At 39.9% G+C, this 20,059-nt stretch overlaps 1 protein-coding gene across 5 annotated transcripts in view; it reads right to left on the reverse strand.

Moving 5' to 3' along the window:
* The window catches only part of LOC110502263 (myopalladin), a 48,647-nt gene that overhangs the window by 23,232 nt on the left and 5,356 nt on the right, over window positions 1-20,059 (reverse strand). For all 5 annotated transcript variants that reach the window (XR_016490849.1, XM_036959989.2, XM_036959987.2 and 2 more), the window contains exons 3-7: window positions 6,016-6,191; window positions 5,750-5,798; window positions 3,572-4,034; window positions 589-681; window positions 246-387 (exon numbers count right to left, since the gene is read on the reverse strand). Coding sequence is in view for 4 of the 5 variants with exons in the window: in XM_036959989.2 (XP_036815884.2) it covers window positions 246-387; window positions 589-681; window positions 3,572-4,034; window positions 5,750-5,798; window positions 6,016-6,191 (923 nt within the window). In the remaining variant the exon portion in view is untranslated. The remainder of the gene's footprint in view (window positions 1-245; window positions 388-588; window positions 682-3,571; window positions 4,035-5,749; window positions 5,799-6,015; window positions 6,192-20,059) is intronic.

Raw genomic sequence — 20,059 nt, forward strand, 5'->3', positions numbered from 1 at the left:
TAATATATATTTTATCGTATGAAATCAGAGCTTTCTGTTCTTCATGCAGCCTTCTAAAAAACTTCATCTCAGTTTTTTGTATTTTTATACTTTAACAGTTTTCAAAAATGCTTCCATTTATTAACTTCAAGTGAAAATGTACTAATAAACTAATACAAGAGAATTGAGGTAAATCACAGAACGTACCATAAGAGGAATGTACATTATTCCGACACACAGTAAAAGAGGGAAGGTCTTGGTCTTACTCTTCTGCAGGATCCTGAAGTCAGGGGAGTCCTCCATGACAGTTCCTTCTCTGTACCAGTCCACCTTGGGGGAGGGGACTCCTTTAACACGGCACTCTAGCACCACCAGCTCGCTCTCCGATGCCAACAGGTCCTGCAGACTCTGAGGGGCCAAGTAGAGTGCACAGCCATCATAAGTTTATTATCATCACACACAAAACATGCAGTTTCTTAATTAAGTACATGAGCTTTAAAAATGTACCATATAAGACAATGTCATATTTTGTTCGAAGTTTGATGATGAAGTTGACATTGTACAGGTCTTCTAATTATTCATTGTATGGATATAATATTAGCGGGGTACCTTTGTGAAAACAGGGGCAGCCATAATAGGCCTCCCGTCTAGACCTTGAGGATAGATGTCTGGACTTAGAGTATAGCTGTCTCCATTTAGGTTCTGAAAACAAAAGGATTTCATCAATTCAAGTGGAACTGACACCGTTTTAACTACTTTGCAGAAATGACATTAAACAAACACAATCATACAAACACAATCATAATATCGGTCTAAAATATCAAATTCACATTTTATGCTTCAACACCAACTTTATAAGAGTTTAAAAAAATACGTACTATTTGACAAAAAAAATGTAATTGTAGCTAGCTAGCTATCTAGCAACTGGACGGATGTCAAGTTATCACTAGGGGCCTCAGAAGCATTCCGTACGCACAAAATATGCCCTAAAACACGCATGCGCCAGTTGGCATTTATAAAAACTGAAGTTATCCTTCCGCAAACTTTAGACCATGCATATGCATGCTCTATTAGATGGCTATTTTAATTTCATTGTTTTGATCTGAAAGTGAGCGCGGTTTATAACATACAGTAGAATTAAACAGGTGAACAGACAGTTGATCTTTTGCATTGAAGTGTGTAGGCTACCACTGTAGTTCAAAAATAAATCTAAGTAGACAATGTTTCAGAATTCGGGTGCAGTGCAGCATATGGGTTTGGAAAAAGTCGGCTAAATGCCAAACATTATTGAATTCAAACGATCTGTTACAGATTGATAAACATTTTGCAATTGTTTTTGTCTATCAGAAACAGTCAAATACAGCAAATGTCACTGCAAAAGGAAACGTTCTGAAAGAACATCCAAAGACATTTGATCGCAAATTCGCAATTGCTATTTCATTTAGATACCGTCTTGGTCGAATTCCATTACTTCTAAAGTATACACAGTTTTACAACTGGCTTGATTTATAATGGGAAACGTATGGCGAGTGCCAAGTTTATAAATCTCAATATTTTTGTGCATGTGCAGTGTTTTCAGGGGGCTCATTTATAACAGTTACGTATTTCACACTTAATATTTGAGTGCGTCATTTCTGAAAATACTGCTGTCTTTGGAGGTGATGGCAGAATGTTAAACTTTTGCAGGGACATTTGCTGTAGTCCTAGGCCATTTGACAGACAAAATATCTGTGGGATCCATTTCTGAAATGTCTGCGCATGTGCACAAATATTGAGATAAATAAACTTGCCGCACGCCATACACACTTATGTTCTCCTTTATAAATCAGACCTGCCATAAAACTATGAGCACGTGAACGAGCATTAAAACTCTGCCTGGAAAACAGCCTCCATTCACCTTTTTAGAGAGTTGGGCCAATAACCGGAAGGTTGCTGGATCGAATCCCCGAGCTGACAAGGTAAATATCTGTCGCTCTGTCCCTGAGCAAGGCAGTTAACCCACTGTGCCCCGGGCGCCGAAGACGTGGATGTCGATTAAGGCAGCCCCCCGCACCTCTCTGATTCAGAGGGGTTGGATTAAATGCGGAAGACACATTTCAATTGAATACATTCAGTTGGACAACTGACTAGGTGTCCCCCTGTCCTTATCCCTTTCATGTAAGACATAACCTTTCAACCTGCAAACATTTCTCTCCGCCAACAAGAGGGGTGTGAACAGTTTGTGTCATGAACAGTGCTTGTGCCGATAGAAATCGACGTGCATGGGATGATCCGAATGCTGTAAGGGAGGTCTGAGTGAAAAAGTTTGGGAACCCCTGCTGCATAGGTGTGCACAGAGTGAAAATGTCACTGCAAAATATCAAAACAAACTAAATGCACGTTGCCTATAGAGCGAATGCCTGCGCATTCTGCAAGAGTGATTGTATATTCAAAACAATTTAGGCTAGTAGGCTAAAGTAGGCTAAATGCTACAGCCCACACTTCTATGCGAAAGACTAATTGTTGTTCAATATTTAGTTCATCAACATTGGGTTTCTATGTCCTGCCTTGGTATAGGCTCTGATATTAAATAGGTAATGATGTCGCACAGCAACACTGTAGCCTACCCTTATTGTCAACTATTTTACATAAACTAGCTTTACTGGGTTGGCAATTAAAAAAAAAATCTGCAGTAATTTATGCTGTGCTGGCAAGGATTGTGTCTATTTCTATAGGATAAAACAATGGCCAATTGTTGTCGACCTGTCAGCAGAACATTTGAATTCAACAATGTTTTGCATCAACCTTTCCTCCAACCTAAATATGGACTGTCCGTGAATTCTGAAACAATTGCAGTATTTACAGTAGCATATATACAGGCTTATTTCAATGTAGAAACGTCAACTGTTCACCTGTTAAATACGACTGTACATTATAGCATAAACCGCGCTACCTATGGGATTGCAAAACATGAAATATACAGTAGCCTATCTATACTAGGCCAATTAAATGAGAGATGTGCATGGTAATCTGTTGTATGGCTACTTCAGGAATATGAACCCATCACAGCCACAAAATATGAGGAATTTACTCTGCAATGTTTGTGAAAATAAAATAAATAGATACATACGCACGGTTTACAAATGAGCCCTCTGGACTGGACAAGACTGACAAGTTTTTATTTGTTTCATTTATTTACTGCACTGTCTCTTATTTGCCCAAACTTACAGCCACTTTCCCATTCATATTACTGTAGAATTTTCACAAATACCGGACTCTTGTAATTTCCAAACGTTTTATGAATGTATGAAAACATGAAGATTAGCATATCTACGTGTGCTAGCTTGTCACACACAAAAAAAGGTGCATCATATTCTTCCTGAGGGTGTATATGAACAGACCTTAATACCATTTAATGTTACTAAATTGGTGTCAGTTCCACTTTAAGTAAGCAAACACAAATACACATGATTGTCAAGTACTGTGTGGGTCTTGAATAAAGATTACTGAGCAGAAAGGAACGTTTTTGACACATGTAGTATTTCAGATATCATTCATTTACATTGAAATGTTTGCAGGATATTCAGGAGCCAGAGATTGAGAAGATTATTACCTCAGCTAGAGTCGTCTGTACCGCAGCAACCTGGGCAGGCAGTGTAGAGGAGACCACCTGGGTCAGCGGTAGTGCCGTGGTAGACACTGTCTGTGTCGGTAATGGTGTGGACGTCACTGGGACAGGTGGCGGTGTTGGCAGTGACAGAACTGACGCTGTGTCCACAGGTGGTAGCTCTAGAGTAGAAACTACCTGGACAGGTAACTGTGCTGACATCTCCTGGGCAGGGACCAATGTAAACGCCACCTGGGTGGATGGTGCTGTTGTCACCTCCGTAACAGGAAGGACATTAGTAGTTACCTGGACAGGTACAGATGCAGTGACTACCTGGCTAGAAGGCAGTGAGGTGGCCTCCTGTGGCTGTTCTTCAGTGCAGATGGTTGCGTCATCCACACACAGAGACACAACACTGACCACTGGAGGTAAAGATTGGGCACCCGGCTGAGCTCGGGTCCTCTGTAGTCTTTAGGTTTACAAGAGAAACAGGATACATTGTTACTAACTAGGTCCCACTGGGCTAAAATGATTTTTAAAGTGACATACAGTTAATTCAGGGAGAATTCATATATCCCTGGACTTATTCCACATTTTGTTGTGTTACAGCCTGAATTCAAAATGGATACAATTGTTGTTTATTTCTTCATCCATCTACACACAATACCCCATAATGACTAAATTAAAACAATTTGTGGAAATGTATTGAAAATGAAATACAGAGATATCTCATTTACATAAGTATTCACATCCCTGAGTCAATACTTTTGGCAGCAATTACAGCTGTGAGTCTTTCTGGGTAAGTCTCTAAGACCTGTCCACATCTGGATTGTTGTTGATCATTGCTAGAGAACCATTTTCAGGTCTTGCCATAGATTTTCAAGTAGATTTAAGTCAAAACTGTAACTTGGCCACTCAGGAACAATCATTGTATCCTTGGTAAGAAACTTCAGTGTGGATTTGGCCTTGTGTTTTTTGTAATTGTCCTGCTGAAAGGTTATTTAATCTCCCAGTGTCTGCTGGAAAGCAGACTGAACCATGTTTTCCTCTAGGATTTTGCCTGTGCTTAGCTCCATTTCTTTTTTATCCTGAAAAACTCCCCAGTCCTTAACAATTACAAGCATACCCATAACGTGATTCAGTCACCACTATGTTTGACAATATGGAGAGTGGTCCTCTATAATGTGTTGTATTGGATTTGCTCCAAACACAACACTTTGTTTTCAGGCCAAAAAGTGAATTGCTTTTTTGAAATAATACGTTATTGCCTTTTTTGCAAACAAAGGCATGTTTGGGATTTTTTTTTATTTTGTACAGGCTTCCTTCTTTTCACTCTGTCAATTAGGTTAGTACTGTGGAGTAAATACAATGTTGTTGAGCCATCCTCAGTTCTCCTATCACAGCCATTAAACACTAACTGTTTTGAAGTCACCATTGGCCTAATAGTAAAATCCCTGAGCGATTTCCTTCCTCTACTACGGCAACTGAGTTAGGAAGGATGCCTGTATCTTTGTAGTGACTGGGTGAATTGATACATCCTCCAAAGTGTAATTAATAAATTCACCATGCTCAAAGGGATATTCAATGTTTGCTTTTTTTACCAATAGGTGCCCTTCTTTATGAGGCATTGGAAAACCTCCCTGGTCTTAGTGGTCGAATCTGTTTGAAATTCATTGCTCGACTGAGTGGCCTTACAAATAATTTTATGTGTGGGGTACAAAGATGAGGTAGTCATTCAAAAATCATGTTAAACACTATTATTGCACACAGAGTCCATGCAACGTATTAAGTGACTTGGTAAGCATATTTTTATTTTACTCCTGAACTGATTTAGCTTGTCATAAACAAAGGGGTTGAATGCTTAGTGACTCAAGACATGTCAGCTTTTCATTTTATATTAATTTGTAAAAAAAAAAAATCTAAAAACATAATTCCACTTTGACATTATGGGGTACTGTGTGTAGGCCAGTGACACAAAATATCAATTTAATCCATTTTAAATTCAGGCTGTAACACAAAAAGTTTTGGAAAAATTCAAGGGGCGTGAATACTTTCTGAAGGCACTGTATGAGCTACACTGAGAGGCCTGTTACATTGCAGAATGTAAACCTTTGAGCTTGCTTTTACTACCCAATTAAATGTTTTATAATTATATTTTGAGTAGAGGAAGAGTAGAGTACTCACTGTGCAAGTTCAGAATGTTGTTCCCCCTCCGAATCTGTTGAGGAGGCACCTGTATAAAATATAAAAGAGGGTGATATACAGCACACTAGTAGGGATGATCTTAGTATGATTGTCTATATTAATGTTTTAACTTAAAATTAAACATTTGTACCAGAGGATTTACTAATTAAATATCAGTAATACTTTTTAGGTTGTATAGTAAGTATTTATGTGACGATGCACTCTAGATCGGTCACTTGACTTGAAGGTCGAAACTCAATGGTCACCTTCGACGTAGATTTCGGCCGACGTAGAGCCTGTGCCGTAAAAGTTGGATGCAAAGCAAGAGTACCGCCCTGTGTCTTCCTCGAATGCCTCGGCAATGGTCAGAGAGTGCAACTCGCCGTTGTTGATGATCTGAATGTCAGGGCAGTTCTCCAGCTCCTTCCCCTCACAAAACCACCTGGAAAGCCACACAATACATATGCTCCTTTTAGTGTCATTACATTAGCTATTCAGCCCGTTGTGCGTAATCGCTGTATAACATCTAACTGCTTCCAACTTCAAAATATGCACAGAGTGTACAAAACAGTAGGAACACAGAGTCGCACCCCCTTTCGACTTCATTGCTTCCCAGAGTTGTGTCAAGTTGGCTGGATGTCCTAGGGTGGTGGATCATTCCCAATACACACTGTTGAGCGTGAAAAACCAAGCAGCGTTGCAGTTCTTGACACACTCAAATTGGTGCGCCTGGCACCTAATACCATACTCAATTCAAAGGCACTTAAAACTTTGGTCTTGCCCGTTCACCCTCTGAATGGCACAAATACAAAATCCATGTCTCAATTGTCTCAAGCCTTAAAAATCCTTCTTTAACCTGTCTCCTAAAAAATATCTACAGTGATTCAAGTGGATTTAACAGGTGACATCAATAAGGGATCATAGCTGGATTCACCTGGTCAGTCTGTCAGGGAAAAAGAGCAGGTGTTCCTAATGTTTTGTACACTCAGTATAAGTTAAATGAAGTTCAAGTTGAGTGGACAAATATATATATTTTCTGTATTGGCAACTCTCTTCCAGTCATAACTCATTAGTGTATGTGGTGAGTGTCTTGACCCAGCTCCCTCCCATTACGTATGTTTGGTCAACGACAAGTAAGTGTAGCTACAATCAAGTCAGGGGAAGAAGTTCTGGTGAGCACTCTTACACTGTAAAACAAGCCGCAACCACCACACCACCTTACCATGCCAAATGAGCCCTTAGTTACCACTTGCTATATGCCAATAGTGATTGATGTAAAATCTAAATGAATAATGTTCTGAAGATGAAAAATATACACTACTGTTATATACCTGACTGTGACTAGTTTAAAACCACCTCAACTAACTAAACGATTTTCTATAAATACCCCCAAAAGTTTACAGATTTAATAGAGCAAAAGTATTTCTAGTTTTGTATTCTCTACTACAATATTCAGTTAAAGATGTTCAAGTATGAATTTACAGGAAGTTGTCTTTCAGGCTTCATGTAAAAAAAATGGCTAGTATTTCCAGTATGACATCAATGGAGTCCTTGATCTGCTAGAATGGCAACTCCATAAAGACACTTGTTAAATCAGAGATGATTTAACGGCCAAATACTAAACCTATATTATTGTACTAACTGGTATCCTCTCATACCCTGTGTACTAAAAAGCCGACCAGCCACCATGTCTCTGTACTGTAGATCTATTTTGGGAGGATGAGGCAATGTTGCAGTGTAAAATATATCAGATAGACATGTAGACAAGAGTGTCTATGCGATCTCTTAGCAGAGTTCACCAGACATACAGTGCCTTGCGAAAGTATTCGGCCCCCTTGAACTTTGCGACCTTTTGCCACATTTCAGGCTTCAAACATAAAGATATAAAACTGTATTTTTTTGTGAAGAATCAACAACAAGTGGGACACAATCATGAAGTGGAACGACATTTATTGGATATTTCAAACTTTTTTAACAAATCAAAAACTGAAAAATTGGGCGTGCAAAATTATTCAGTTCAGTGAGGATCTCTGAATGATCCAATGTTGACCTAAATGACTAATGATGATAAATACAATCCACCTGTGTGTAATCAAGTCTCCGTATAAATGCACCTGCACTGTGATAGTCTCAGAGGTCCGTTAAATGCGCAGAGAGCATCATGAAGAACAAGGAACACACCAGGCAGGTCCGAGATACTGTTGTGAAGAAGTTTAAAGCCGGATTTGGATACAAAAAGATTTCCCAAGCTTTAAACATCCCAAGGAGCACTGTGCAAGCGATAATATTGAAATGGAAGGAGTATCAGACCACTGCAAATCTACCAAGACCTGGCCGTCCCTCTAAACTTTCAGCTCATACAAGGAGAAGACTGATCAGAGATGCAGCCAAGAGGCCCGTGATCACTCTGGATGAACTGCAGAGATCTACAGCTGAGGTGGGAGACTATGTCCATAGGACAACAATCAGTCGTATATTGCACAAATCTGGCCTTTATGGAAGAGTGGCAAGAAGAAAGCCATTTCTTAAAGATATCCATAAAAAGTGTAGTTTAAAGTTTGCCACAAGCCACCTGGGAGACACACCAAACATGTGGAAGAAGGTGCTCTGGTCAGATGAAACCAAAATGGAACTTTTTGGCAACAATGCAAAACGTTATGTTTGGCGTAAAAGCAACACAGCTCATCACCCTGAACACACCACCCCCACTGTCAAACATGGTGGTGGCAGCATCATGGTTTGGGCCTGCTTTTCTTCAGCAGGGACAGGGAAGATGGTTAAAATTGATGGGAAGATGGATGGAGCCAAATACAGGACCATTCTGGAAGAAAACCTGATAGAGTCTGCAAAAGACCTGAGACTGGGACGGAGATTTGTCTTCCAACAAGACAATGATCCAAAACATAAAGCAAAATCTACAATGGAATGGTTCAAAAATAAACATATCCAGGTGTTAGAATGGCCAAGTCAAAGTCCAGTCCTGAATCCAATCGAGAATCTGTGGAAAGAACTGAAAACTGCTGTTCACAAATGCTCTCCATCCAACCTCACTGAGCTCGAGCTGTTTTGCAAGGAGGAATGGGAAAAAATTTCAGTCTCTCGATGTGCAAAACTGATAGAGACATACCCCAAGCGACTTACAGCTGTAATCGCAGCAAAAGGGGGCGCTACAAAGTATTAACTTAAGGGGGCTGAATAATTTTGCACGCCCAATTTTTCAGTTTTTGATTTGTTAAAAAAGTTAGAAATATCCAATAAATGTCGTTCCACTTCATGATTGTGTCCCACTTGTTGATTCTTCACAAAAAAATACAGTTTTATATCTTTATGTTTGAAGCCTGAAATGTGGCAAAAGGTCGCAAAGTTCAAGGGGGCCGAATACTTTCGCAAGGCACTGTCTGTATAAGTCAGCTACAAAGCCTTCAGACAGCTATGGGCCTAAACGATCCAGCATGAATTAATGTTCTGCATACACAAACAAATAAAAAATAAAGTTGAGACTATGCAGTCAAATATAAATACTCAGTGTTACAGAGTCCCCCTGCCGAGAGCGCTGTGGGACTAATTTCTAGCGTGTGTGTTATTGTTTATGTATGACTGGAGCTGTGCGGTCTGACTCTCACCCATCCTTACCCTTTCTCCCCCTCCGGTGAGAGATCGACATCTCCTCCAGCTCATGCCTTCAGCCAAATCAGACAATAGCCATGTGTCTCAACACTGTGCACGCTCTATAGCTATGCAGTCTCTCCAGGCCCTGATTGACTAGCCAGCCTGACCCACACTCTCCAAGGGAGTAAATATTGTCATGCTGGGGGGTCATGTCAGGATGAGCCTGCAGGAAGGGTACCACATGAGGGAGGAGGATGTCTTCCCTGTAAGGCACAGCATGGAGATTGCCTGCAATGACAACAAGCTCAGTCCGATGATGCTGTGACACACTGCCCGAGACCATGACAGACCCTCCACCTCCAAATCAATCCCGCTTCAGAGTACAGGCCTCGGTGTAATGCTCATTCCTTCGACGATAAACGTGAATTCGTCCATCACCCCTGGTGAGACAAAACCGCAACTCGTCAGTGACGAGCACTTCCCCATGTAAATGTCCATGTTTATCTTCTCCTGTGTGTGTTAACTCGTGGGCTGCTTTATTCCCCTCTAACCAGGGCCGGTGTCAGTGAGTCACAAACCAGTAAAATACGTAGAGACGGGTTGCTCTCTCTCACTCACTATTGGACAAAGTTTCAAATCAAACCAATCAGAATGCAATACACAGTATAAGCGGAGGATGTTCTGAATCCTTTTCTAGGATTGCAAGTCTGCTACCCAATCTCTAACAAACCAGCGAGCCTATCAAAAGGATTTGCTGGATAGTTCAGCAAAGGTTTGAGTTTATTCCAAGGGGAGGTGGTCCTCTTTGGTGTGCCCCCTAGAGAAGATGGAAAATCCCAATTGAGATTCTTATCAAGAAAGAGGATCCAGTGTCCAAAATATCCCTGATGCAATCACCCACTTTACTCCTGATGTGTGGCTGATACTTGGTCGCAATGTACATATAGGAGACATCACTGGAATGTACTGCCTAAGGTCCATCTGGCAAAGCATGTCAGTTCTAATGAGTAAGGGTCTAATTTGAAAGTATGAGTAGTAGAGTAGCTGGCTAATCTCTACGTAGACTGCCTGGCTGCTGCACCTGTCAAGGTTATTTTCCCTCCAGACTCCCACCCTAGAGAGGAAAGCCCCCCCCCCCCCAACAGAACACCCTAAAGCCTAGGAAGGCTATGACTGGGTGTCCCAATTGCATACACACAATATTAAACAGACTGAGAATACGCACAATACCATTCCCTGACACACCACAGCTACTAAATCCTAGGAGGTGATACAGAGCACACTTAAAGCTAGAATCCTTAATTGAAACAATAACAAAGAGGCCACCCTGCCTGTGTTTTGGTAAAAAAGTGGAGGCAGGGGCCTGGAGAAATGTAACCACTTTCAAATGAATAGACATATATGGATCCAAGGACTGACCATCCATGATATCAAAATGATAGTTGTAACCATGTTTTGAGGCTATACAGTGATTGTTTACATTTACATTGTTCAAAAACATTGTAATAAAAAAAGCTTGTATTTTGGGTTCTGATGGGGTACGACAGTTGAACTGAGCTCATGAGGCATTTATAAGATATGTCAGTGGGTATATATATATATAATTCATTTATAAGTCAAAAATGGATGTAGCAACTAAGGATTCTAGTTTTAATACTGAGAACATAACCACGACATCAAGAACAAACCCAAGTTAACACACCAACTGACAGAGCTTGGCACTGTACACAGTTGCTAACAAAATTACATGACACATCATATGAAATACTAAGCGAAGAGGCAAAAGCTCCTTAATATATTGATAATGATAGAACGTCTAGCGTGGAGAGTGAGCAAAACATGAACTCATACACAAGCACAATACACTGACAATCTATAGAGCCTTAATACATTGACACAATACAAATACATCAGACAACATAACAGCACTAAGAACTGACATAAAACACAATATAACATTTCAAATACACACCTATCATATCAACTGTTTTACCAAATCCTACTTCCACGTTTCTAACAACTAAGCCAATTCCATTCCAACACAAGACACTAATGTGCCCAGTGCCACTGCCAGTCCCAAAATGGTGGAGAGAAACATCAGTGACCGGAGCGTGTCAGTAGGTTAGCATCGTCTAGTGAGACCTTCAGCTGGCCCCCGCTTATTCTGACCACTCAGGTGACCTCTCTCTGTCTATCAATTCAAGCAGGAATCTTTGACCAACGGTTCAAACTAGTACACCACATTCTGTTACTGTTATTTCTTGGCAAACAGGCCACAATCTGTGTTCAGATATTTAAGAACATTATTATGAGCTGAGAAAAACCCACTGGCATTTAGAGTGCTGCACACAAACACTGCAATGATCTAATGTTACAGACATAAAACAGAACACACAGCACTTTGTCAGCTGTTTGCTAAAATCACCCGTCAAACATGCAGGTCTTAGAAAACGGGAAACTTTGTCTTGACTATCCCACACAGAGCATTGTCACAATCGACATATCTTATGACAAACACAGTGACAGTTGTATTGTCTAACTAATAGCTGATCTATACTTAGGAATTGTGACACTTCTCTGAGTTTACTGTACCCTCTCACTAAAAGTACTGGAGTCCATGGGTATCAGTATGTAAATACCAGCTCAGTATCATGAATACCCCGAGACATATCTGAATATTTGCAAATTCAAGCCCAAACAAGCAAATATTACCCTGAGATCATTTACAAAATACCTGTAAAAACAGATTTTCTTACTGGCCTTCTTTTCTTTGAAACAAAAGAAAGCTATACATTTCAAAATGTGTTTAACTGGTGTTCATATTCGACAATGTCAACAACATTCTGAATATCTTAATTGTCTCACTTTGCATCTTATTGCTCACTCACCCTTGATTCCTGCACTTCTTTCATATGTCCATTTAGATTGGGCTCCCGAGTGGCGCAGTGGTCCAAGACACTGCATCCCAAGACACTGCATCCCAGTACAAGAGGCGTCACTGCGGTACCTGGTTCGCATCCAGGCTGCATCACATCCGGCCGTGATTGGGAGTCCCATAGGGCGGCACACAATTGGCGCAGCGTCGTCCGGGTTTGGCCGGGGTAGGCCGTCATTGTAAATAAGAATTTGTTCTTAACCTGACTTGCCGAGTTAAATTATTATTATTTATTTTTTTAAATAATGTCTTCAACAGTAAAATAATCCAATTTTACTCAGATCATGCTATGTGATGGGTAATCTCCTGTTTTCAGGCTCATACATTGCCTTCGGAAAGTATTCAGACCCTTTACAGTCTTAAAAAAACTCACAGTACCCCATAATGACAAAGTGAAAAAAGGTTTTTAGAATTTTTGCAAAGAAATTAAAAAGAAAAAAAAACTTATTTACATAAGTATTCAGCCCCTTTGCTATGAGACTTGAAATTGAGCTTAGGTGCATCCTGTTTCCATTGATCATCCCTGAGATGTTTCTATAACTTGATTGGAGTCCACCTGGGGTAAATTCAATTGATTGGACATGATTTGGAAAGGCACACACCTGTCTATATTAGGTCCCACAGTTGACAGTGCATGTCGAAGCAAAAAACATGCCATGAGGTTGAAGGAATTGTCTGTAGAGCTCGTAGACAGGATTGTGTCGAGGCACAGATCTGGGGAAGGGTACCAAGACATGTCTGCAGCATTGAAGGTTCCCAAGAACACAGTGGCCTCCATCATTCTTAAATGGAAGAAGTATGGAACCACCAAGACTCTTCCTAGATCTGGCAGCCCAGGCAAACTAAGCAATCGGGGGAGAAGGGCCTTGGTCAGGGAGGTGACCAAGAAACCAATGGTCACTCTGAAAAAGCTCCAGGGTTCCTCTGTGGAGTTGGGAGAACCTTCCAGAAGGATAACCATCTCTGTAGCACTCTACCAATCAGGCCTTTATGGTAGAGTGGCCAGATGGAAGCCACTCTTCAGTAAAAGGCACATGACCGCCTGCTTGGAGTTTGCCAAAAGGCACCTAAAGGACTCTCTTGATGAAACCAAGTTTGAACTTGGCCTGAATGCCAAGCGTCACATCTGGAGGAAACCTGGCACCAATCCTACGGTGAAGCATGGTGGTGTCAGCATCATGCTGTGGGGATGTTTTTCAGTGGCAGGGACTGGGAGACTAGTCAGAATCGAGGGAAGGACGAACGGAGCAAAGTTCACAGAGATCCTTGATGAAAACCTGCTCCAGAACACTTAGGACCTCAGACTGGGGCCGAAGGTTCACCTTCCAACAGGACAATGACACCAAGCACACAGCCAAGACAATGCAGGAGGGGCTTTGGGACAAGTCTCTGAATGTCCTTGAGTGGCCCAGCCACAGCCCAGACTTGAACTCGATCGAACATCTCTGGAGAGACCTGAAAATAGCTGTGCAGCAACACTCCTTATCCAACCTGGCAGAGCTTGAGAGGATCTGCAGAGAAGAATGGGAGAAACTCCCCAAATAAAGGTGTGCCAAGCTTGAAGCATCATACCCAAGACTCAAGACTGTAATTGCTGCCAAAGGTGTTTCAACAAAGTACTGCTTAAAGGGTCTGAATTCTTATGCAAATGTGATATTTCCATTACTTTTAAAACCTGTTATTGCCTAGTCATTATGGGGTATTGTATGTAGATTGATGAGGGGGAAAAAACGTTTTAATCAATTTCAGAATAAGGCTGTAACGTAACAAAATGTGGAAAAAGTAAAGGTGTCTGAATACTTTCCGAATGCACTGTTAACTCCACTGCTTTGATTGGTGTAACGTTAGCTACAAACCCTACAAGTGTCTATCCAGATAATAAAAAGGCTCCCGCAAACAAAAATACAAGGAACTTATAGTTGCATGTAATTTGCACCTGCATGAGCAAAGTCATTGTAGCCAATCATTTCACTTCCCCTGTGAGAACCATGAGTATGAGCTGATTTGGCTTTGCTGTACCACAACCAAAACCTGCCAGCAAGCCTACCTACCAAAAAAAAAAAAGTAAAGATACTAGAATAGAAAATTACATTAGTAAAAGTTAGTCACCCAGTAAAATACTACTTGAGTAAAAGTAAAAAGTATTTGGGTTTAAATATACTTAAGTATCAATAATAAATGTAATTGCTAAAATATACTTAAGTATAAAAAGTAAAAGTATGAATAATTTAAAATGTCTAATATTAAGCAAACGAGAAGGCACCATGTTTTCGTGTCAACAGGAAGTATTATTAAAGAGATGCTTTACATTGAAATACAGACAGAGATGTAATAATCCCAGAGTTAATGATCCAAGGTCAGTTTTGCTTAATCAAGCTCTCTCTCTATCCATCTTTCTCATCTGCAGGTATGTTTTGATGTGAGAGAGGAAGCCAGTCCCATCAGCGCCACCTCACCCGCTCTTAAGATAGCCTTGAGCCCCCAGTTGGCCCGAAGGTTGGTTAGGAGACACCGTAATTGTGATGAACTGAGAGAATATTAGGGTAGCACTGTAATTCATTAATCACATGCTGTCTGCCGCTGTTCTTACCTCTTTCCCTTTCTGTCTTCTACACCTCTCTCCCCACCTCGTCTTTCTTCCTCATTTTATAATGCACACCATAGGTTCATTGAAGTACAGATTGAATGTGTATTTATAATATAATATTACAATTATCATAATTATAATGCATGTATTATGTATTTATATCACCTGGATAATGAACTTCTTTCAATAAAGCGCTTCACATTCTCCACTGGTTGAAATTAAGCATCTCATTGAAATACTACACCTATCCAGTGTCCTCAGATTAATGCAGATGAAGGGAGTAAGATATGCATAGGTTTTCTTTTCTGTATATACAGTGCCTTGCGAAAGTATTCGGCCCCCTTGAACTTTGCGACCTTTTGCCACATTTCAGGCTTCAAACATAAAGATATAAAACTGTATTTTTTTGTGAAGAATCAACAACAAGTGGGACACAATCATGAAGTGGAACGACATTTATTGGATATTTCTAACTTTTTTAACAAATCAAAAACTGAAAAATTGGGCGTGCAAAATTATTCAGCCCCTTTACTTTCAGTGCAGCAAACTCTCTCCAGAAGTTCAGTGAGGATCTCTGAATGGTCCAATGTTGACCTAAATGACTAATGATGATAAATACAATCCACCTGTGTGTAATCAAGTCTCCGTATAAATGCACCTGCACTGTGATAGTCTCAGAGGTCCGTTAAAAGCGCAGAGAGCATCATGAAGAACAAGGAACACACCAGGCAGGTCCGAGATACTGTTGTGAAGAAGTTTAAAGCCGGATTTGGATACAAAAAGATTTCCCAAGCTTTAAACATCCCAAGGAGCACTGTGCAAGCGATAATATTGAAATGGAAGGAGTATCAGACCACTGCAAATCTACCAAGACCTGGCCGTCCCTCTAAACTTTCAGCTCATACAAGGAGAAGACTGATCAGAGATGCAGCCAAGAGGCCCATGATCACTCTGGATGAAATGCAGAGATCTACAGCTGAGGTGGGAGACTCTGTCCATAGGACAACAATCAGTCGTATATTGCACAAATCTGGCCTTTATGGAAGAGTGGCAAGAAGAAAGCCATTTCTTAAAGATATCCATAAAAAGTGTCGTTTAAAGTTTGCCACAAGCCACCTGGGAGACACACCAAACATGTGGAAGAAGGTGCTCTGGTCAGATGAAACCAAAATTGAACTTTTTGGCAACAATGCAAAACGTTATGTTTGGCGTAAAAGCAACACAGCTGAACACACCATCCCCACTGTCAAACATGGTGGTGGCAGCATCATGGTTTGGGCCTGCTTTTCTTCAGCAGGGACAGGGAAGATGGTTAAAATTGATGGGAAGATGGATGGAGCCAAATACAGGACCATTCTGGAAGAAAACCTGATGGAGTCTGCTAAAGACCTGAGACTGGGACGGAGATTTGTCTTCCAACAAGACAATGATCCAAAACATAAAGCAAAATCTACAATGGAATGGTTCAAAAATAAACATATCCAGGTGTTAGAATGGCCAAGTCAAAGTCCAGACCTGAATCCAATCGAGAATCTGTGGAAAGAACTGAAAACTGCTGTTCACAAATGCTCTCCATCCAACCTCACTGAGCTCGAGCTGTTTGACATTTTTTCCCATTCCTCCTTGCAAGTCTCTCGATGTGCAAAACTGATAGAGACATACCCCAAGCGACTTACAGCTGTAATCGCAGCAAAAGGTGGCGCTACAAGGTATTAACTTAAGGGTGCTGAATAATTTTGCACACCCAATTTTTCAGTTTTTGATTTGTTAAAAAAGTTTGAAATATCCAATAAATGTCGTTCCACTTCATGATTGTGTCCCACTTGTTGTTGATTCTTCACAAAAAAATACAGTTTTATATCTTTATGTTTGAAGCCTGAAATGTGGCAAAAGGTCGCAAAGTTCAAGGGGGCCGAATACTTTCGCAAGGCACTGTATGAATTACACATCAGCCTTTACTTAAATCTTGTTTCTAGTCTATTGCATAGTTACAATATGTAATCATTGATGTCCCAGGAGCAGGAGTGGTAAACACTGTTGAAGTGTATAATTGTAATATATACATGCAGACACAGCATCATTCAAATAATGGTAATAACTACAGTACATGTGTATATAGGACTTGCATCCTAGGCACAATAAAGTTATTATTTCTACTCTATCCATAGGCTTCATTAATGCCATTCAGACTTGAAGTTGATACAACAACTATGATAACTGAGGTTCATAGATCGGCTACATACTGTAGCTAACTACACATCCATAGTCACAGTTATTTTTATCCCCCACTACACAATAAGCAAGTAAATAGTTAGCTAGCTATGTTACTTCAGCTGCATTGCAAGGCAAGCTTACACAATTGTACATTCAATTTGCAGTAAATGCTTTAGCTAGCTAGATTCTATTCATCCACTGTTTCACAATACGACAGCCTGGTTTGCTGGTTTTCTCAGGAGCCCCTAAAACATTAAACAACACGAATTATGAATTAATTCTCCTGTCATAACACTAGCTAGCTAGCTGGTTAATGTTAGCTAGTCAGCTAACTTGCTAAATAGCAATTTTCGTCAATTAACTTTATGACAAAAAAACATGCACAAACGTTAGTCTCTATATTAACGAACATACTCCTCTCAAATGTAAATGTTTTGCTTGACTCGTTATGACGTTATAACTACTTACATTTGATTCCACCGTAATGTTTTGTCAGCCATCTTCACCCAGGGACGGGCGTCAAATTCGTCATTGGAACCACTCGATATGATTGGTCATATAAAAACCTTTGGACCCAAATGCATAATGAGTGTTCTAACTCCCACTTGTGGTGGTCTGGAGCAATGAAGCCATGACACTGGGTACCTACCTCTAAGTCCCGCGGTGTAAGCTTGCAACTTTTAAAGGAGGAACCACTGTGTGTGTGTGTGTGTGTGTGTGTGTGTGTGTGTGTGTGTGTGTGTATATATATATATACACACACACACACACACACAGTGGTTCCTCCTTTAAAAGTTGCAAGCTTACACCGCAGGACTTAGAGGTAGGTACCCAGTGTCATGGCTTCATTGCCATTGCTGTGTGTATATATATATATACATGTGTGTATATATATATATATATACACACACACACAGTGGTTCCTCCTTTAAAAGTTGCAAGCTTACACCGCGGGACTTAGTACCTTAGGTACCCAGTGTCAAACTAAGCACACAAATGCTTAGTTTGTAAATTATGTCTGGGTGTTGGAGCGTGCCCCTTGTTATCCGTGTATATTTTCCTGTCATGCTAAGCATACAAAATGTAACGAGTACTTTTGGGTGTCAGGGAAAATGTATGGAGTAAAAAGTACATAATTCTTTTTAGGAATGAAGTGAAAGTAGGCAAAAATATAAATTGTAAAAGTAAAGTACATATACGTCCAAAAACTACTAAGTAGTACTTTCAAGTATTTTTACTTAAGAATTTACACTACTGGTAGCTAGGAGTGATGGGGTAAAAAAAAATTATAGTTACATATCAGGATATTATTTTTTACGATATATCGTATCGTCTTGACAATATCTCAATATTATTTTTGCGCTAGTTAGCTATACCTGAACCAAGCTCCAGTATATTTCCTTCATAGCTTGTTCTCCAACTTCTTTTTAAATAGGGAGTCAATTTGTTTTCAGCACTTTTATTTCCATGACTGATGGAAACTCGTTTTCTCATGGCTCCCTCTTGTCCCTCTGCAGCAGACATATGGGGTGAGCAATAAGTTTGGAACATTGAATCGCAATAAAATCACAGTATCGAATCGCAATACATATAGAATCGGGAGAATCGCAATACAGCGCCTTGAGAAAGTACTCACACCTCTTGATTTTTTCCACATTTTGTTGCGTTACAAAGTGCGATTTAATTGCCATTTTTTCTCAACGATCTACACCAAGCACTCTGTAATGTCAAAGTGGAAGAAAAATTTGACTTTTTTATATTTTTTATGAATGGAAAATAAAACAAATACATTTCATTAAACGTACTCAACCCTCTGAGTCAATACATGTTAGAATCACCTTTGGCAGTAATTACAGATGTGAGTCTTTCTGGTTAAGTTTCTAAGAGCTTTGCAAACCTGGATTGTAAAATATTTGCCCATTATTATTTTTAAACTTCTTCTAGCTCTGTCAAGTTGTCTGTTGATCATTGCCAATGGTTTAAATTATTTAAGTAAAAAATACTTTAAAGTACCATTTAAGTCATTTTTGGGTCGGTATCTGTACTTTACTATTCATATGTTTGACTACTTTTACTTTGCTACATTCCTTAAGAAAAACTGTACTTTTTACCCATTACATTTTCCATGACGTCCAAAAGTACTCGTTACATTTTGAACACTTAGCAGGAGAGGAAAATGGTCCAATTCACTCACGTATCAAGAGAACATCCCTGGTCATCCCTATTGCCTCTGATCTGGCGGATTCACTAAACACAAATGTTTTGTTGTAAATTATGTCTGAGTGTTGGAGTGTGCCCCTGGCTATCTGTGGGGGGGGGGATAAAAAATAGTGCACCCTTTACTTTTGATACTTAAGTATATTTAAAACCAAATACTTTTATATAAGTAGTATTTTACTGGGTGACTAACTTTTACTTGAGTAATTGTCGATTAAGTTATCTTTACTTTTACTCAAGTATGACAATGGTACTTTTTCCACCACAGATCTTTGCTTGACAGCCATTTTCAAGTCTTGACATACATTTTCAAGCCAAATTAAATCAAAACTGTAACTAGGCCACTCAGGAACATTTAATGTCATCTTGGTAAGTAACTCCAGTGTATATTTGGCCTTGAGTTTTAGGTTATGGCGCTGCTGAAATGTAGATTTGTATCCCAGTGTCTGTTGGAAAGCAGACTGAACCAGGTTTTCCTCTAGGACTTTGCCTGTGCTTAGCTCTGTTCCTTTTATTTTTATCCCAAAAAACTCCCTAGTCCTTGCCGATGACAAGCATACCCATAACATGATGCAGCCACCACCATGCTTGAAAATAGAAGACTGGTACTCAATCATGCATTGTGTTGGAATTACCCCAAACATGATGCTTTGTATTCATTTCTTTGCCACATTTGTTGCAGTATTACTTTAGTGCTTTATTTAAAACAGGATGTATATTTTGGAATATTTGTATTATGCACAGGCTT

This window comes from Oncorhynchus mykiss, chromosome 23 (genome assembly GCF_057628025.1).
Source record: "Oncorhynchus mykiss isolate SJ-2025 chromosome 23, ASM5762802v1, whole genome shotgun sequence".
Taxonomy (NCBI): domain Eukaryota; kingdom Metazoa; phylum Chordata; class Actinopteri; order Salmoniformes; family Salmonidae; genus Oncorhynchus; species Oncorhynchus mykiss.